General features: G+C 36.9%; 1 protein-coding gene across 1 annotated transcript in view; it reads right to left on the bottom strand.

Annotated features, from left to right (window-relative positions):
• ZFYVE16 (zinc finger FYVE-type containing 16) overlaps positions 1-16029 on the bottom strand; it is a 43204-nt gene extending 27175 nt beyond the window's left edge. Inside the window, exons 1-7 of the mRNA XM_052643698.1 lie at positions 15937-16029; positions 13033-15302; positions 11120-11216; positions 8204-8365; positions 4771-4913; positions 2575-2950; positions 1266-1388 (exon numbers count right to left, since the gene is read on the bottom strand). Of these exons, the coding sequence (XP_052499658.1) occupies positions 1266-1388; positions 2575-2950; positions 4771-4913; positions 8204-8365; positions 11120-11216; positions 13033-15302; positions 15937-16006 (3241 nt within the window). The 5' untranslated portion in view covers positions 16007-16029. The remainder of the gene's footprint in view (positions 1-1265; positions 1389-2574; positions 2951-4770; positions 4914-8203; positions 8366-11119; positions 11217-13032; positions 15303-15936) is intronic.
• Positions 16030-17727: the final 1698 nt, after the last annotated feature.

Genomic DNA, 17727 nt, shown 5'->3' with positions numbered 1-17727 from the left:
TATGCCAAAGCCTTTGACTGTGTGGATCACAACAAACTGTGGAAAATTCTGAAAGAGATAGGAATACCAGACCACCTGACCTGCCTTCTGGGAAATCTGCATACAGGTCAAGAAGCAACAGTTAGAACTGGACATGGAACAATAGACTGGTTCCAAATAGGAAAAGGAGTATGTCAAGGCTGTATATTGTCACCCTGCTTATTTAACTTATATGCAGAGTACATCATGCAAAATGCTGGGCTGGAAGAAGCACAAGCTGGAATCAAGATTGCCGGGAGAAATATCAATAACCTCAGATACGCAGATGACACAACCCTTATAGCAGAAAGTGAAGAACTAAAGAGCCTCTTCATGAAGTGAAAGAGGAGAGTGAAAAAGTTGGCTTAAAACTCAACATTCAGAAAACTAAGATCATGGCATCTCATCCTATCACTTCACGGCAAATAGATGGGAAAACAATAGCAACAGTGACAGACTTTATGTTTTTGGGCTCCAAAATCACTGCAGATGGTGATTGCAGCCATGAAATTAAAAGATGCTTGCTCCTTGGAAGAAAAGTTATGACCAACCTAGACGGCATATTAAAAAGCAGAGACATTACTTTTCTGACAAATGTCCGTCTAGCCAAAGCTACGATTTTTCCAGTAGTCATGTATGGATGTAAGAGCTGGAGTATAAAGAAAGTTGAGCACCGAAGAATTGATGCTTTTGAACTGTGGTGTTGGAGAAGACTCTTGAGAGTCCCTTGGACAGCAAGGAAGTCCAACCAGTCCATCCTAAAGGAAATCAGTCCTGAATATTCATTGGAAGAACTGATGCTGAAGTTGAAATTCCAATACTTTGGCTACCTAATGTGAAGAATTTATTCTTTTGAAAAGACCCTAATGCTGGGAAAGACTGATGGTGGGAGGAGAAGGGGATGACAGAGGATGAGATGGTTGGATGGCATCACCGACTCAATGGACATGAGTTTGAGTAGGCTCTAGGAGTTGGTGATGGACAGGGAGGCCTGGGGTGCTGCACTCCATAGGGTCACAAAGAGTCAGACATGACCGAGCGACTGAACTGAGTAAAAATCTTTAAACTATTACTTTAAAAATCACTGCATGTAAAACTGAAAAATTTATTTATGTAATATTTGACTAAAAAATCAATATCCAATACTGCTTATTTTTTACAGTTGTCAATCAAAATTTAACCTGACAAATTAATTATTCAGAAATCCTGCTTACCAATTAGGCAAAGAAAAATAAATCGTTACTTACAAAATGCTAACTTGACATTCACAAGTAGATTAGCATTTAAGACAAATGTAACAGGACAAGAACCTTCGCCTTCAAGAAGCAAAATGATCTGTTCATGAGATGGGTGTTCTTCTACTACAGGCACTAAAACATGAAAATAACATATTAATTCGAATACATATGTCTCCTGTTAAATATGCCTATCACAAAAAAGCCACATTTATAAATCCACCAATGACTTGATCCCAGTTAAAAAGCAAAAACGCATCTCATGAAATCAATCAACAACCAGACAACTGTTATATACTACTAATTTTTACTTTTCAATTTATGTGAATATATTAATATCAGAATACATATAAATTCTGATCAATTATATATATAGTCTATGCACAAATATGTTGATTAAACAGCATAGTGATGTAATTTCAGCACCTTTAAGCTTTTAAGACAGTTTTCTAAAGTGGATTCCAATCTGCCAGCCACTCCAATGATAAATTCTGTAACTTGCAACTATAACAGTAGTCTAGACCCAAACTGTATATACTGCTTGCTGTGACATGCCTTAGGTCAGCGATAAGTGGCTAAGAAAAAACTTGACAATCAACAGGAAAATATACCAATGGCATGCAAAGAACACGGCTTACGGTATTTTTTTGCCACTATCACTAGGATCATGAAAATAGCTCCTTCTTACAGAATAGAGATCCTAGACTTCATTCTCCTACACTATCAGGCACAGAACGTAATCATTTCATGTGGGATGTAGCATAATGCCTGGAGTTACACAGATGTATTCTTAGGGAACTATTCCAAGGTGGGAGATAGCCACAGAATCTCCCGCTTAGAAAGGTCCTAAAAGACCACCTAAATTATCTTCTTTTACAAAGGAAGCTGAGGCCCAAAAGATTAAATTATGCTTCAAGTCATAGGTATATTATGTAGCAGATGAGGAACTAAAATTTCTGTCATCCAAACCAACATTCTTTTCTTTAGGCACTATGCATCTTTAAAACAAAAAATGATATGGAATCAAAACTAATACAAGACTTAAAGGCTATGAATTTCTCTGTTGTACCGGACTTTAAATTAGGGACTCAGATACGTGAATCACATTCAAATCAACTCAAGAGGTCAGATATTTTTAGAATTGTTTTTATACAGTACGACTTTTTGCAAACTAAGTGTTCCATGCCATCATACATATTTCAACCACAGTAAGTTTAAAAAAATACATTTCATATATCAGACACAAAATTCATCGATATATTCTTCTTTAAAAACAACAACAATAAAACTCCTTTTTAAATGTAAATAACTGCTCTCCTACCTGACCCCTTGTCTCCAGATGTAACCAGAAGAGGGGGCAAGCTGTCCTCATCATCAGGTAGAAGACTAACCTTACTGCAAACATTATCACCAATACTACATAATAGCCTATAATCTGAACTACAAGCAACAGGTAAACTGCTGTTAACCAAGACATCAGTGGGACCTGATGGTTCCTCAGTTTCTGCAAAAACATCATCATCTAGTGTAAAAGAAGCAGATGTAGGGAACCCCTCAGTTCCTGTGTTTGTGGGCAGTTTTTCCACAGGTGGAACCTGAGAAGTAGGACTTCGAATTATCTCATTTATTGTATCTTCTGTCTCACTGTTTGGGTTTTCCACTGGAGTAGAATGGGCATGATCCACTGTGTTTACCATCTGTGAAATATGGAGGAAAAAGCCCAAATCAGTTCAGGGTCTCTGCTCAAATGTGAAATATTGATTGTAGACAGTCAAAGATATCTTTTGAAAAAGAATAAATAAAATCAAAATGGGCTCAGAAATTCTTTAGAAGCCAAATTTCCCAAGAAACAGTACCATCTTGCTTCTAAATTCAAGTACACAGGTTTAGCTTTACTATATGCTCAGGTAAGTATGACTTTAATTTTATAGTCTGGAAAAAGGAGGCAAGGAGAACTTCAGGATCCTATTCCATACCACAAAGTCAGGATGTTTATTAATTCAACCCAAGGCACTCTTCCTTCTAATAGACAAAAAAGCCTGGCTGGGAGGTGGCAAGGGAGAGGAAAAGGGGAGAAGGCAGAGAGGGGAGTGGTTAGGAAGCAAAATGGTAGATTTTCTCCACAACAGTTGCTATCTGGAATAAACCATACATCAAATCTGCTTCAATTAAGCCCCCCTCCCCCTTTTTTTTAAAGACTGGCCAAACCTGAGTCAATAGAGAACTGTTTAAGAACTCAAGTAATACTAGCCTCTGTAAAAATTCCATTTTGTTAAAATATTGATTGAGGGTAGGTGCTAGCTAAGGAACATACTTTTGGTAATTACGGCTCCTTGTAAAACCTAGCTCCTGAACTCATACTGACAAACGACGTTAAGTTTATATGGTGTGGGAACTTGAAGAGAGGATACATGTGCATCTTGTCTAATGTATGCACCCTGGATAAACCAGGTAACCAGCTCAGAGGAGATGCTCAATAAATCTCTGTTTAATGAATAAACAAGATTTCTACTTCATATGTTCATAATTGCTTTTGTAAGTATGTTACTATTTTACAATTAAGAGTTCTTAGTGGGTTTGGATTCTATGTCTTCTATTTAACACCTAGTACTTCTGTATAAATATAAACATATATACTACCATCAGATACTTCACTGAATGTTTGAAAATCATTAAACAAATTAGTCTAAATTGTCTTACTAAATCTCAGTTCTATTTCCCCATACTAGTGGTTCTCAAAATGTGGTCCAGGGATCTCAACACCCTTTCAGGAAGTCAGTGAGGTCCCACGATTTTCTTCATTTAATTTAACTAAAACAACATATCACAACAGACTGAATTTAGAAGTAGATGTAAGAATCTATCTTCTATTAAGCCAGATGTTAAAGAAATTCACACAAAATATAAAACAATGTTATTCCTCTCACTAAACTTTTATTTTGAAAACTTTTCATAAAAATATTATTTCTATTAATGAGTTGTTTAATTGAAAATTTTTGTCAGTTTTAATTCAGTAATTATCAATAAACATAACCCACATAATCTACAGTTCTTTTGAGTTCTCAATAATTTTTAAGAGCATAAAGGGGTCCTGAGATTAAAAAAAAAAAAAATTTAAGAATCACTGCCTTAAACTGACATTAAAAAATAAAATCTAAAATATATTCACTACATCATATGTTTCTCATTTAATAAAGCTCAAAGAATTTTTTAAAAAGTACTCTAGTAAATCAGGGGCTTCCCTGTTGCCTCAGTGGTAAAATATCCACCTACCAACGCAGAAGGTACAGGTTCAACCCCTGGGTCAGGCACATCCCCTGGAGAAGGAAATGGCAACCCACTCCAGTATTCTTGCCTGGGAAATCCCATGGACGGAGGAGCCTGGCAGGCGATAGTCTGTGGGGTCACCAAAGAGTCAGATATGACTTAGCAACTAAATGACTCTAATAATCATGCAAGGAATTACCTATAAAATAAAATTTTACTAAATTATCAAATCATTCTTTAGATTTCTTACCAACGGCATATCAGGTAAGAGAGGACTGAAGTCTTCAGAACATCTTTTACTTCCAGATGATAATTTTGTTGTATCTGCAACTTCACCATTGGGCAATATACCATCTGCAAACCATACTCTCTTCTGTTCTTTGGAGCATAATCCTAGAATCAGTTTAAAAAAGTACAGCATCTTAATTTGATATTGCAATGATTTAATATTAAATAGGTCAGGAAAAGTTTTCAAAAGCTTTTTATAACTTTTGGCAAGCCCTGCATTTCAGGGTTTCAAGGCCTACAGAAATGGCTTTTTGTGATTCATCTACCTGGAATACTTTTTTTCCTAATTGCTACAAAGGCAGGGCTGGCCCTAGGAATCCTGAAGTCAGAAAAAGAATAGACAGGACACATTATACCTTAAGGACATTGAATGCAGATTTAAAGCCTGTATCATTAAGGCTAACTTTGTGAGTATGGAGACCAAATAAAATTTAGGGACTAAGGCACAGGGAGGGACAATGGAACAGATCAGAGCATGGTAGATAAGCAAAGGAAAAAAAGTATGAAGAACAGAAGAAAGAAGCATAAAAAATCTAAAAAAAAAGAAATGGGATCACTTGTGTATTGGAGGTCAATTTCTACTTCTAACAGAAGCACATGTTTTGTTCTTATAATGTTGGATATTTACATTTTTTAATATAATTAATTTATATTTCTTAATAGTAATTAGTATTTTCCTCTCAGATTTGGAGGAAATAACTAGATGTCAGCATAAATATCTGTTCTCTTTTGTTAAAAAGCATCTACGGAGGAAGGTTATGAAAATTCCTACCAGATTTTAGAACATACAATCATCAAAAGGACCAACTTTCCATAGCATAATACAAATAACACTGAAAAAACTGGACTCATATATACTTTCTGCAACATGGGTGGATATATTTTAAAAGGCATCTTTCTTGTATTTGCAATGCTTCATAATATAATAACTTTAAAGTCAATATAGGAAAATGTATAAATATTTTAAAAAGCAGACTCATCATTTTTAGAGTTAGAATACATAACCATACATGCTGAACCTCATTATGTAAGTTACAACGATAAATAGAAAATAGCTGTTAAGTGAGAGAGAAGTGAAACTCAAAATAGTTGACAGAAATACTTGAATTTGTCTGACAATCAGTTATCTTCTAGCATGTTACAGACTAATAGTTTATGTTAAAAACCATACACAGTACTGAATAGCACAGAGAACTACACTCAATATTGGGAAACAGATGGGGAAACAGTGGAAACAGTGTCAGACTTTATTTTTTTGGGCTCCAAAATCACTGCAGATGGTGACTGCAGTCATGAAATTAAAAGACACTTACTCCTTGGAAGAAAAGTTATGACCAACCTAGATAGCAAATTCAAAAGCAGAGACATTAATTTGCCGACTAAGGTCTGTCTAGTCAAGGCTATGGTTTTTCCATCAGTCATGTATGGATGTGAGAACTGGACTGTGAAGAAAGCTGAGCGCCGAAGAATTGATGCTTTTGAACTGTGGTGTTGGAGAAGACTCTTGAGAGTCCCTTGGACTGCAAGGAGATCCAACCAGTCCATTCTGAAGGAGATCAACCCTGGGATTTCTTTGGAAGGAATGATGCTAAAGCTGACACTCCAGTACTTTGGCCACCTCATGGGAAGAGTTGACTCATTGGAAAAGACCCTGATGCTGGGAGGGATTGGGGGCAGGAGGAGAAGGGGACGACCGAGGATGAGATGGCTGGATGGCATCACTGACTCGATGGACGTGAATCTGAGTGAACTCCGGGAGTTGGTGATGGACAGGGAGGCCTGGTGTGCTGCGATTCATGGGGTCGCAAAGAGTCGGACACGACTGAGCGACTGAACTGAACTGAACTGAACTGAAGGGGAAAGAATCTGAAAAAGAATATATATACATATATAACTGAATCACTGTACCATACACCTGAAACTAACACAACATTGTAAATCAACTATACTTCAATTTGAAAATTAAATAAAAGTCTATACAGGTTTTACTCAAGATCCTAAATTACAATAGGTTGTAAAATAGAACAGAGCACCCAAAAGTTTTTAAATCTTTAAGTTTTTTAGAAGATATAAGAAACATTTTTTATCGTGGTGAAATACACATTTAAAAATAGACTTTTAAGGAAAGGGAGACATGCCGATTATTTACCCACTGTCTTTCAAATCCAAGCCCACCCTTCTATATGGTGCTCTTTGATACTCTTTGGACATCTGCAAAGTGCAATTCCCAGACCCCCTTGCTAGTTGGTTCTGGTCACAGGTACTAATGACAGGCACTGGTTGAAGACTGAAAGGTGGGAAGAGAAGGGAATTCTTTCTGTTTCTAGTTTCTGCCAGGATCTCTGCAGCAGCACCACCACCAGATATACCTAACATGTCCCGTGAGTTTCAGTACTCCTTACATCAATCAATCAGTCAAGCTGGGAACGCTCCTTCAGTCATCTTAACATCAATCCTGAGGCTCCTCAATGGCCCCAGCATTTGCCACTTGGTGTTCCTCTAGAAGCAACAGCAGCAGCCACATGATGTGGTACCCTAATCCATGAACACCAAGTCTGAGAACCAAGCATCTCCTGGTATTCCTGTACTGAGTTCTAGTAACACAGACTCTCCCCTTTCATTCTCCCAACCCTAGGGATAGCAGCTGCATCCTGCACTTACTAATCTCTGAGTCACTTGTTCAGTCACTCAGTTGTGTCTGACTCTCTGAGACCCCATGGACTGCAGCACACCAGGCCTCCCTGTTCCTCACCATCTCCGTGAGTTTGCCCAAACTCATGTCCATTGAGTCGGTGATGCCATCCAACCATCTCATCTTCTGTCGTCCCTTTCTCCTCCCGCCTTCAATCCCTCCCAGTATCAGGGTCTTTTCCAATGAGTTGGCTCTTTGCATCAGGTGGACAAAGTATTGGAGTTTCAGCTTCAGCATCAGTCCTTCCAATGAATATTCAGGACTGATTTCCTTTAGGATTGACTGGTTTGATCTGCTTGCAGTCCAAGGGACTTTCAAGAGTCTTCTCCAACACCACAATTCAAAAGCATCAGTTCTTCAGTGCTCAGCTTTCTTTATAGTCCAACTCTCACATCCATACATGACTACTGGAAAAACCACAGCTTTGACTAGATGGATCTTTGCTGGCAAAGTACCGTCTCTGCTTTTTAATACGTTGTCTAGGTTTGTCATAGCTTTTTTTCCACCCTTGAGCGTCACTTGAGCATGCCCTTTTTGTTCTTCTACCCTTCTAACATACATACCCTTCTAACCAGTTCCCTGTATTAAGCTCCTTCTGGCAGATAGTCTAGGTTCTCTATTCTCACTAGATTCCTGAATACTAGAAAACTTCTATTTTAATAATTTATCTTTAATATTAGACACAGAATTTTCTTCTAGTTACCTTCAACACATGGTTGTTTAAGTGCTGAGATTGGTAAAGTTGTAGGTGAAGGTATACTTGATCTTTGAGTCTCCTGAAGAGGCTGGACGGTGGCACACTCATCAGAATGATTAGATTTAAGATTAGAACCAGTTGGACTCATCATCCTTTCAAATGCCTGAGCTATAAAGGGAAAAAAATTCATCTCAGATGTTTTTAAACTTCAAAGTAAGTTAAGATAAATATTCTGTTTTTCAAGTTGTAAGGAGAAAGAAATCAAATGGCTAAACAGTAAGTGGCACGTGGGAAAGATAATATTCTTACTTCCTTATTTTAGTTGGCAGCATTCTACTTCCGTATAAGATACCAATTAGTTAATTCAATATAATTTTGGCTTATGTTTGGTATCTACTGAAGAAAATCATTGTTACTTAATATGACCATCTGTTTTTGCCCTTGTACCCTTAGAGTCAATTTCCAGTACAGTTCCTAGTGATTCTTTTAAGACATAAATCGTATCATATTATTCTTCTGCTTAAAATCCTTTAATGGCTTCCCTACTAAAATGAAAATTTTAAGTTGTTCCCGTGGCCCACAAGACCCTGTCTTAGTCTACATTTCTATTAATCCTGCCTCTGCTTTCCTAGTTAGCTGATATCATTTCTCACTAATATCCTACTTACTCATCATGATACAGCCAGTGAGGCCTCCTTGTTCTTCAACAGTGAAGCAAGCACTCTTCTAGGTTAGGGTCTTTGCTGTTACTGTTCTCTCTGCCTGGCATATTTTTCCATATAGCTTTATTCTCTTATCTCCTTCAAGTCTCTGCTTAACATATCATAGTATCATAAACCCTTATTCTTACCACCTTTTAAAATAACCACCTCTTGCCCCTAAATCTGTTACCATCTATCCCTCTTACACTCTTTTATTTTTATTTAGAATATTATCACCATCTGATATTCTCTTTGCTATCCTATCCATCACTCCCCACATTCATAAGCTCTATGAGATCAAAAAGTTCCATAAGAACAGCAAATGTGTTTTGTTTTCACCTGCATCTCTAAAGCACAGAACAGTGCCTGAACACTGCTGAATGATTTTTCATCCCAACAACATGGAAGAGCACTGGCAGCTCTCCCGTAAGCATTTCTCCAAACTGATCTGCTACAAATGCTGCCACTGCTGCAATAACCTCTTCAAGCGCCACTGAATTAGCACCCTCATGCAATGACTTCCACTAACCAAAAAAATCCAAACATAATACCAGAGTTTCAAAGTAATTTCCAACCTGCCCTAAGTTTATGTAATGGCACTCACACGCATGCTTCTTTAAAACTTACAGTTTTAGCACTTCCTCATTATCTAGTCTATAACAAAACTATCTTTTCTTCTTCCTGGAATTTGTCTTAAAAGAGACCTTGAGTCATTTATCTCCTATTAGTAACATTATTTTAAATGATCATGTCTACTATTTTCAACCCTAACGTTGGTGTTAAAGTAATTTATTTATGTTTTCTTGTGGTGTATAAATTAATGATAAACAGAGCTACAAATGAAATTACATGTTATATCAAAACAGAATAAATAAAACAGATATCTAAATAAACAAATCCATTCAAAATATTTTCTTTAATAGACCAATGCTTGATCTCAGTTTCCTAGCTGGTTTCTTTAATGACTGTATCTTCTCTCCTGGATCCTTAGAGTCAGAGTATGTTCTAATGTTCACCTAAATATCTGACTTGTCAACTCAAAGAATGTTTCAAATCTTCATGGCTGCTTTATTTTTAACCGGGGAGAGATAATCATGTTGGAGCTTGCTCTAAGATTTCTTAATTCTAGTAGATTGCTTGGCTAACAGCACCAGCAGTAGTCTTTTTTTTTTTTTTACCAGCAGTAGTCTTAAAGGCTACTGAAATGGCATAAGCAAAAGATACAAGTACTTAAATTCTTCATAAAGACTGGTGGTATTATGGAAATATTAAAAGATTTACACTCTATTATCTTCCAGAGCAGAGGTCGACAGCAGGGAGTAAAGCAGCTTACCTCAGGCTAACAGACTCACATCAGAGCTTTTTGAAGAATTGCTGAAAAAATTTATCTTCATTCAAAAGAGAAAAACAAATTATTATCAGGTATTTATTCTCCTGGCTAACAGGAAGCAGTACCTGAGCTAGTGCACAGGTCTGGTCTTAAAAGTCCCAAGTAATATTTGCTGGGAATTAAACTGTCAACAAATCTTTAAAAATGCCAAGAAGTACTCAAAAGAACAAAAGTGTATTTGAAGAAAAAAACAAACATACACATATATAGACACATACACAACTGTGAGAGCTAAAGTAAGACCACCAAGATTTTTGCTGATAATAGTAAACTAGCTAAACGTACAAACAAAATTATAAAACTGAGAAAGGAAAGAAATATGTAAAAGATGAAACTGTACAAATAGTGTAACAGTCCTATGAATTTATATAAAAATTATAAATATTACTACCTTATCTTTCATTCCCACTGTAGGTTGTAATTTTCTATAAGGTGGGAACTGTTATCTTGCCTTATGCTATTAATATGTAAGCTTGGATAATATTTACTGCTAGATATTCTATAAATGTTTAGATTAAGATGATGAGGATGACAATGATGGTGACAAAAACAAACAGCAGATGAAATGCAGCATTTAGGGACTTGGTACCTGTTAAAAGTTAATGAACTGCCATTCCAGAAACTGAATGCTTCCTTTCCAGACTGGTAGTAATAATTGTGAGAGTGGAACAAAAAGAAGAGAAACCAAGCCTTGGGATGTCCCAACTAAGCCAGATAAGTCAACACTAGGTCCTCGCCTTAAGAAAATAAAGAAGTTTATCTTTGTCACAATCTAGTTGTTTTTAAGATATATTCAATTACTGGAAGAAGATATGTCAGGTTAATACTCACCTTTACTAATAGTCTCATAGCAGACTACACATACTCTTGCCTCCTTCTCTAGATACTGTAATTTACACTTCCTATTACAACAGACACCGCAAAATACCTGAAGAGAATAAAATAGCAAATTTGATTTTGTTTCAAGCATGGTTATACCTACTTGAGGCAAACACCAGTTTTCTGATTACATGACAATTTTTCTAATCATCGTAATCATAGGTAATTATTAAAATGATTCTTTTTATTTTTATTGTTTTACTTAAATGAGGTTTCTAAAATTTAAAATTACTGATGAGAATTCCTTTAAATCAATTACACTAATTAGAAGGGAAAAAAACTTTCTTAATTAATAAGTTCACAATTTTAAAAGCTTTCTGTCATCCTTTACAACTCCCACCCCACCCTTTTTTTTTTAACTTTTTGGCTGTGCTGCATTGCATGTGAGATCTTTGAATCCCAATCAGGGATCAAACCCAAACTCCATGCAGTGGAAGTAGTGTCTTAACCACTGGATTGTCAGGGAAGTCTCCTTCCTTTACCTTTTCTTTTTCCTTTAACTTTTAAAAGTAGAATGTTATTCAAAAGAGAAACAGACTCAGATTTAGAGAACAAACTAGTGGCTACCACTGAGGAAAGTGGGGAAGGGCAAGAGAGGGGTAGAGGATTAAAAGGCACAAACTGACAAGTATAAAATAAACTACAAGGATATGTTGTATAGCACAGGGAATATAGCCAGTATTTTATAATAACTACAAATGGAGTATAATCTTTAAAAATTGGGAATCACTATGTTGTATACTTGAAACTTTCATAATATTGTAAATCAACTGTAACAAACAACAAAAATAGAGGGCTTCCCTGGTGGAAAAGGAAATGGCAACCCACTCCAGTGTTCTTGCCTGGAGAATCCCAGGGACAAAGGAGCCTGGTAGGCTGCCGTCTATGGGGTCGCACAGAGTCGGACGCAACTGAAGCGACTTAGCAGCAGCTGGTTTACATTTGGAGAAGGGAATGGCAGTCCACTCCAGTATTCTTGCCTGGAGAATTCCACGGACAGAGAAGCCTGGGGGGCTATAGTCCGTCGGGTCGCAAAGAGTTGGACACGACTGAGCGACTAACACACACACACACACTGGTGGCTCTGTGGTAAAGAATCTGCTGGCCAATGCAGGAGACACAGGTTCCACTCCTGATCCAGGAGGACCCCACATGCTGCAGAGCTACTAAGCCCGTATGCCACAACTCTTAAGCCTGTGCTCTAGAGCCTGTGAGTCGCAACTATTAAGCCCATGGGCTGCAACTACTGAAGCCTGAGTACCCTGGAGCCCACGAGCCACAGCAAGAGAAATCACTGCAGTGAGAAGCCCGCACACTGCAACTAAAGAGTAGCTCCTACTTGCTGCAACTAAAGAAAAGCTGAAAATGCTGGGGAAAAAATGCAATGTCATTTCTATAGGCAAGCCTTAGAATTCACAGACAAGACAGAACACAAATGAAGTCATCTTCAGTGTTCTGAACCTCGTGCAAGTCAATCTGCTTTTTTTCTCAGTGTTTACCTCAGGTATCAAGCGTAACACTAGCTTGCACAATAGTCCTGAAATTAAGTATTCAAGGATAAACTGGAATTTAACTGAATTCCGTACATCTGATGTGTCAACGTCAGGGAGAAAATGACACATATTGTTTGATTTCACAAAAATTAGTGTTCCTCATTTCCCGGTATGTAATACCCATGACTGTGTGATATTTATTCAAACCTCATCTATAAAAATGGCAGGGCTTTATATATTTCCACATAAATGAAAAACAACAATTTTAAATTAACTGAATCTTTTAATCATCTATTAATCAGTTATTCTGTCACATAATATTTCATTTAAAATGCCTCAAAAGAATAAAAGACAAACATTTTAATAGCTTACTTTTCCACATGCTCGGCAATGATGTCTCCGTTTCGTAAAAGTAAATTTGACTTTGCAGTTCATACAATTCGGAGCTTCTGAATCAGGAACCCAAGTAGGTTGTTTCTGGCCCAAAACAAGGCCATCTTTGCAAGTGTTTGCAGGAAGAGAGTCTTCATTTGCAGTTACAAAACTGGACCCACCTTCAAAATTACTTTCTATATCAATGTAATTAGAATCGAAGCTAACCTGAGGATCAGTCACAGAATCTGTAGTACAAGTGGCTGGAACAATGGTATTTGCTGTCCTGGGTTTACTCTCAGGCATATTTGGAACATCCAGTTTATTTGGTTCCTTTGAACTCCTTGTTCTTGATGGAACACTAAACAATTGCTTAGGCCTGGCCCCTCCAACATGAACAGATTGACTGTTACTATCAGAGACTGATAATTCATTTGTAATCTCAGACTTACTGCTAGATAAACCTTGTTCAACTGTAACTGTACTTTTTTCACCTAAAGAAAGGCTACCATTTCCAGCTGTATTCTGTTTATCAATTGTTTCACAAATCATATTAATACCAGGACTTTCCCCAGTAGCTCCTGCTTCAGCATCAAAATATATATTATCAATATTTCCATCATCTAGGCCTTTCATATCTACCTGATTCATTTGAGATTCTGCATCACTTATATTTTCTTCAAATGATTTTATGTTACTCGTCTGAAGATATTGTTCAGTGAGAAAGGCATCAAGTTCAGCATCACTAATTGGTGTGCCACTTTTCATGCCTTCATCAATGTTAAAGTAATCTAAGTCTTGTCCATCAATATCACTGCTTGAAAAAGTGAGACCTTCACAATGATCAGGAGATTCTGGGGCACTAGCACCAGAAAGCTCTGTTTGAGATTCTGCAGCTGTATAAGAACTGCTGTTATCAGGGTAATCCATAGATTCAACTCTGATTACCATCTGGTTAGAATCTACCTTTCTATCTCCCATCTTTTCAGTTAATGGCTGATGAAGTATGTTTTTACATTTATCCTGTTTCAAAAGATCAGTCTCCTTCAAAGATTCCCTACCTGAAGTAACCTTCTTCTGTATTTCTTCATGTACAGTCACTGCATTCTGTGCATTGTCTTTATTTTCATTCTGGGGTAAAAAATCACCATGACCTTTACTGTCAATTAAAGATCCACACAAAGACCCAGGTACTGGAAGACAGGACAATGAGGAATATGCATTTTCACTTGAAACATGTAAAGCTGAAGCAGAATCTTGGATTACATCTTTATTATCATTAAAATCTAAATTTCTTGAGTCTTCTTTTGCAGATTCTTTTATAAATACAGCAGTCCTATCTTCCTCAAAGGAAAAGTCAGGTAACTTGGAATTTTCATCTCTTAAGTTTGAATCATTTAAGCATAAACCTCCATTTTTTGGAAGACTGCAAGACAAAGCACTTGTGCTGCCTCCTTCTTTTAAACATTCTGTGGCAGCTTTAACTGGCACCTCTTCCTCCTCTTTTACCAAACACCCAGCAGCTTTTACCAATTCACATGGCTGGTTCTTGTGCTGTGGGTGGTCTTTGGCATCAAACACTTTGGAACTTTGTTGAGTCAAAGCAGATGGCATGTTAAAATCAACAACTGGTTCTGACTGATTAGAGATCTTTTTATCCTCTAAATTTTCTTTTTCATTGTAAGTACATGAATCTGAAAGTGCTGTATCTACTTTTACACCAAATTCTGTAGTTCCACTGATTCCTCTGTTTTGTAATTCAGAGCTGACATCACTCTGTTCCTCTCTGACTGCATTACTACCATGGTCTGCTGAAGACACACAGAAAGTTTCTGACACTGAAGATAAATCCAGTCCCGTCAAGGAATCTGCACTAGACTTCGAGTCATCTGGCAATAATTTTTTAATATCTTCTTCACTATTAGTTACATGAACTAAATTACCCATGTCACTTATCAGATCACAGACAGGTTTACTACACCGTCCCATATACAGAGGCTGGATTTCATCTGAAGTGCCGCCATCCACAGAAGAAAGGAGATCAAGCCCTGTTACATTTTTTTCATTTTGTAAAGAAGTTAGTCCCTCAAGTATTTTTTCACTCAGGGCAATCTGATTTGTCTCATAACCTGTTTCTGATGAGACACAATTAATGCACTGTTGATCCTTTGGTAGCAATGAAGTTCCTTGTGAGGCAGTCAGCTCTGAAGAGACTGAATAGTGCTTAGAATCATATGCCTTTTGTGCATCTTGGAGATAATCTTGTTCATCTAATTAAAACAGGAATACAATGTTAGTGATAAGACCCAAATCAAAATTATTACAAAGATGTTACGGTTTCTACAACTTCTAAGCTTGTTTTTTTAGACCAGAGATAGAGATTACTCTCTTGCAGAATGGTAATAATTCCAGAAATTATTTTTATTTGGATTTAAACTATTTGGAGTTTTTACCTTTATTTATGTAGATGTCATAATATGATAGAAACTCTACTTAAAATAACTCTGTTGCACTATAAAAACCAGACTAAGGAAGAGCTGAAAAACAATCTAACTTATTTGTGCTGCCCACCAGTTTCCTTGTCTTCATCCTAAGATGGGGAAAACACTCTCTTTCATAGTAATGAAATACCAACTTTATGAAGAACTCTCAAGTTGCTTTTAGCTGGTTCATATGCTGGTTTTAAAGGTCTTTCTTTTACCTAAGTTTGTATCTGGAAAGAAACTTCTAGTTTTCTTATTTCTATGTCTGGCTATTGGTTATATTCAGTTAAGGAATATACTAATTCATTATAATGGGATATGTGAATGTTTTACAGAAGATAACCATGTGACCAAAATTGAAACCATATTTTGCTAAGAGTACTAATTACTGACATTTTAAAATTACATTAATAGTACAAACCTGGATTCTGTTCGAAATCATCGAGAAGTCTGTCCAAGTCACTGACTGCTGCTTTAAAATAACTGTCCATTCTACTTGTAGACTTATTCAGAATTTAATTCTTGTGTGGCTAAAAAATACAAAGTATGATAGTTCCTTTAATTCATTATATTCCTTTAACTCCATGTATTGCATGCCAAGAAACATAGTCAAGGAATAGACACAAATAAAATTTAAGAGTATTGCTTTGTAGAATCTGTGATATATTTGGGGAAATTCCTCTATACATACAAAAATGACATGAAAACAAACTCTTAACAATATAACATGTATACATAAACTACTGTCAAATTTAAAACACTCATCCAGATAACTCATGGGTCAAAGCATTCATAGTTGAAAACTACAAAACTAAAAATAGCTATAAGTACCATGTATCAAATAATATAAAATATACTGCATGTAAAAACTTGCGAGAATCAGTAAAAGTGGCACTTCAACAGATACGAAGAGACTTAGATGCTTAAACTAGGAAAGAAATAATGAAAAAAAATAAGCTAAGAGCAGAAATTAAAGAAACAGAAGATAAGCATACAAGAGAGGTTCAAGAAAGCTAAAATTAACTTTATGAATAAAGTAGATGAACCTTTGATTTGCGGCAGGAAATCCACCAAATAAGCCTGAGAGATATTGAAGGAATCTATCAATGACTAATGAGACAATATAAAAGAACACAGGGGCTAAGTTGAAGGTGATCCCATTGGCTTCAATGGGACAAGTGAACATCAAATAAATGAGGCCTGACGACAAATCAAATGGATTAAAACACACACACACACCAAGAGATCATAATGATACTAAAAACAGAAACAAAAACCACCATTCACTAGCGGGATGCTAGGGCAGTAACTCATTACTCTGAAAATTGATATATTAAGAGAAAAGAACTAAGAATTTATTTCGCACTTTACTTACAAAATGTACTTTAGGATAACAAAATAGCTGCTAAGGAAGAGTTCTTTAGATAAGAATTCCAGTTGATAAATGCAGAAGGATATTAACATTTTAAAAATCATCTCTTCATAGTCCCTAATGCAATAAATGTACTAGGCAATGGCTATCAATGGATGTTAAAATTGTTGGACGAAAGGCTGGTGGGAAACTTTATAATGTGGGATCAGGCCAATATATATGAATCCAGCAATTTCACCATCAGTTCAGTTCAGTTCAGTCGCTCAGTTGTGTCCGACTCTTTGTGACCCCAAGAATCGCAGCACGCCAGGCCTCCCTGTCCATCACCATCTCCCAGAGTTCACTCAGACTCACGTCCATCGAGTCAGTGATGCCATCCAGCCATCTCATCCTCGGTCGTCCCCTTCTCCTCCTGCCCCCCAATCCCTCCCAGCATCAGGGTCTTTTCCAATGAATCGACTCTTCCCATGAGGTGGCCAAAGTACTGGAGTTTCAGCTTTAGCATCATTCCTTCCAAAGAAACCTCAGGACTGATCTCCTTCAGAATGGACTGGTTGGATCCGCTTGCAGTCCAAGAGACTCTCAAGAGTCTTCTCCAACACCACAGTTCAAAAGCATCAATTCTTTGGCACTCAGCCTTCTTCACAGTCCAACTCTCACATCCATACATGACTACTGGAAAAACCATAGCCTTGAATAGACGGACCTTAGTCAGCAAAGTAATGTCTCTGCTTTTGAATATACTATCTAGGTTGGTCATAACTTTTCTTCCAAGGAGTAAGCATCTTTTTATTTCATGTCTGCAGTCACCATCTGCAGTGATTTTGGAGCCCCAAAAAA

The sequence above is a fragment of the Budorcas taxicolor genome, chromosome 7 (genome assembly GCF_023091745.1).
Source record: "Budorcas taxicolor isolate Tak-1 chromosome 7, Takin1.1, whole genome shotgun sequence".
NCBI classification, from domain to species: domain Eukaryota; kingdom Metazoa; phylum Chordata; class Mammalia; order Artiodactyla; family Bovidae; genus Budorcas; species Budorcas taxicolor.
The sequence above is the reverse complement of the archived record's forward strand: the minus strand, read 5'-3'. Positions and strand labels throughout refer to the sequence as shown.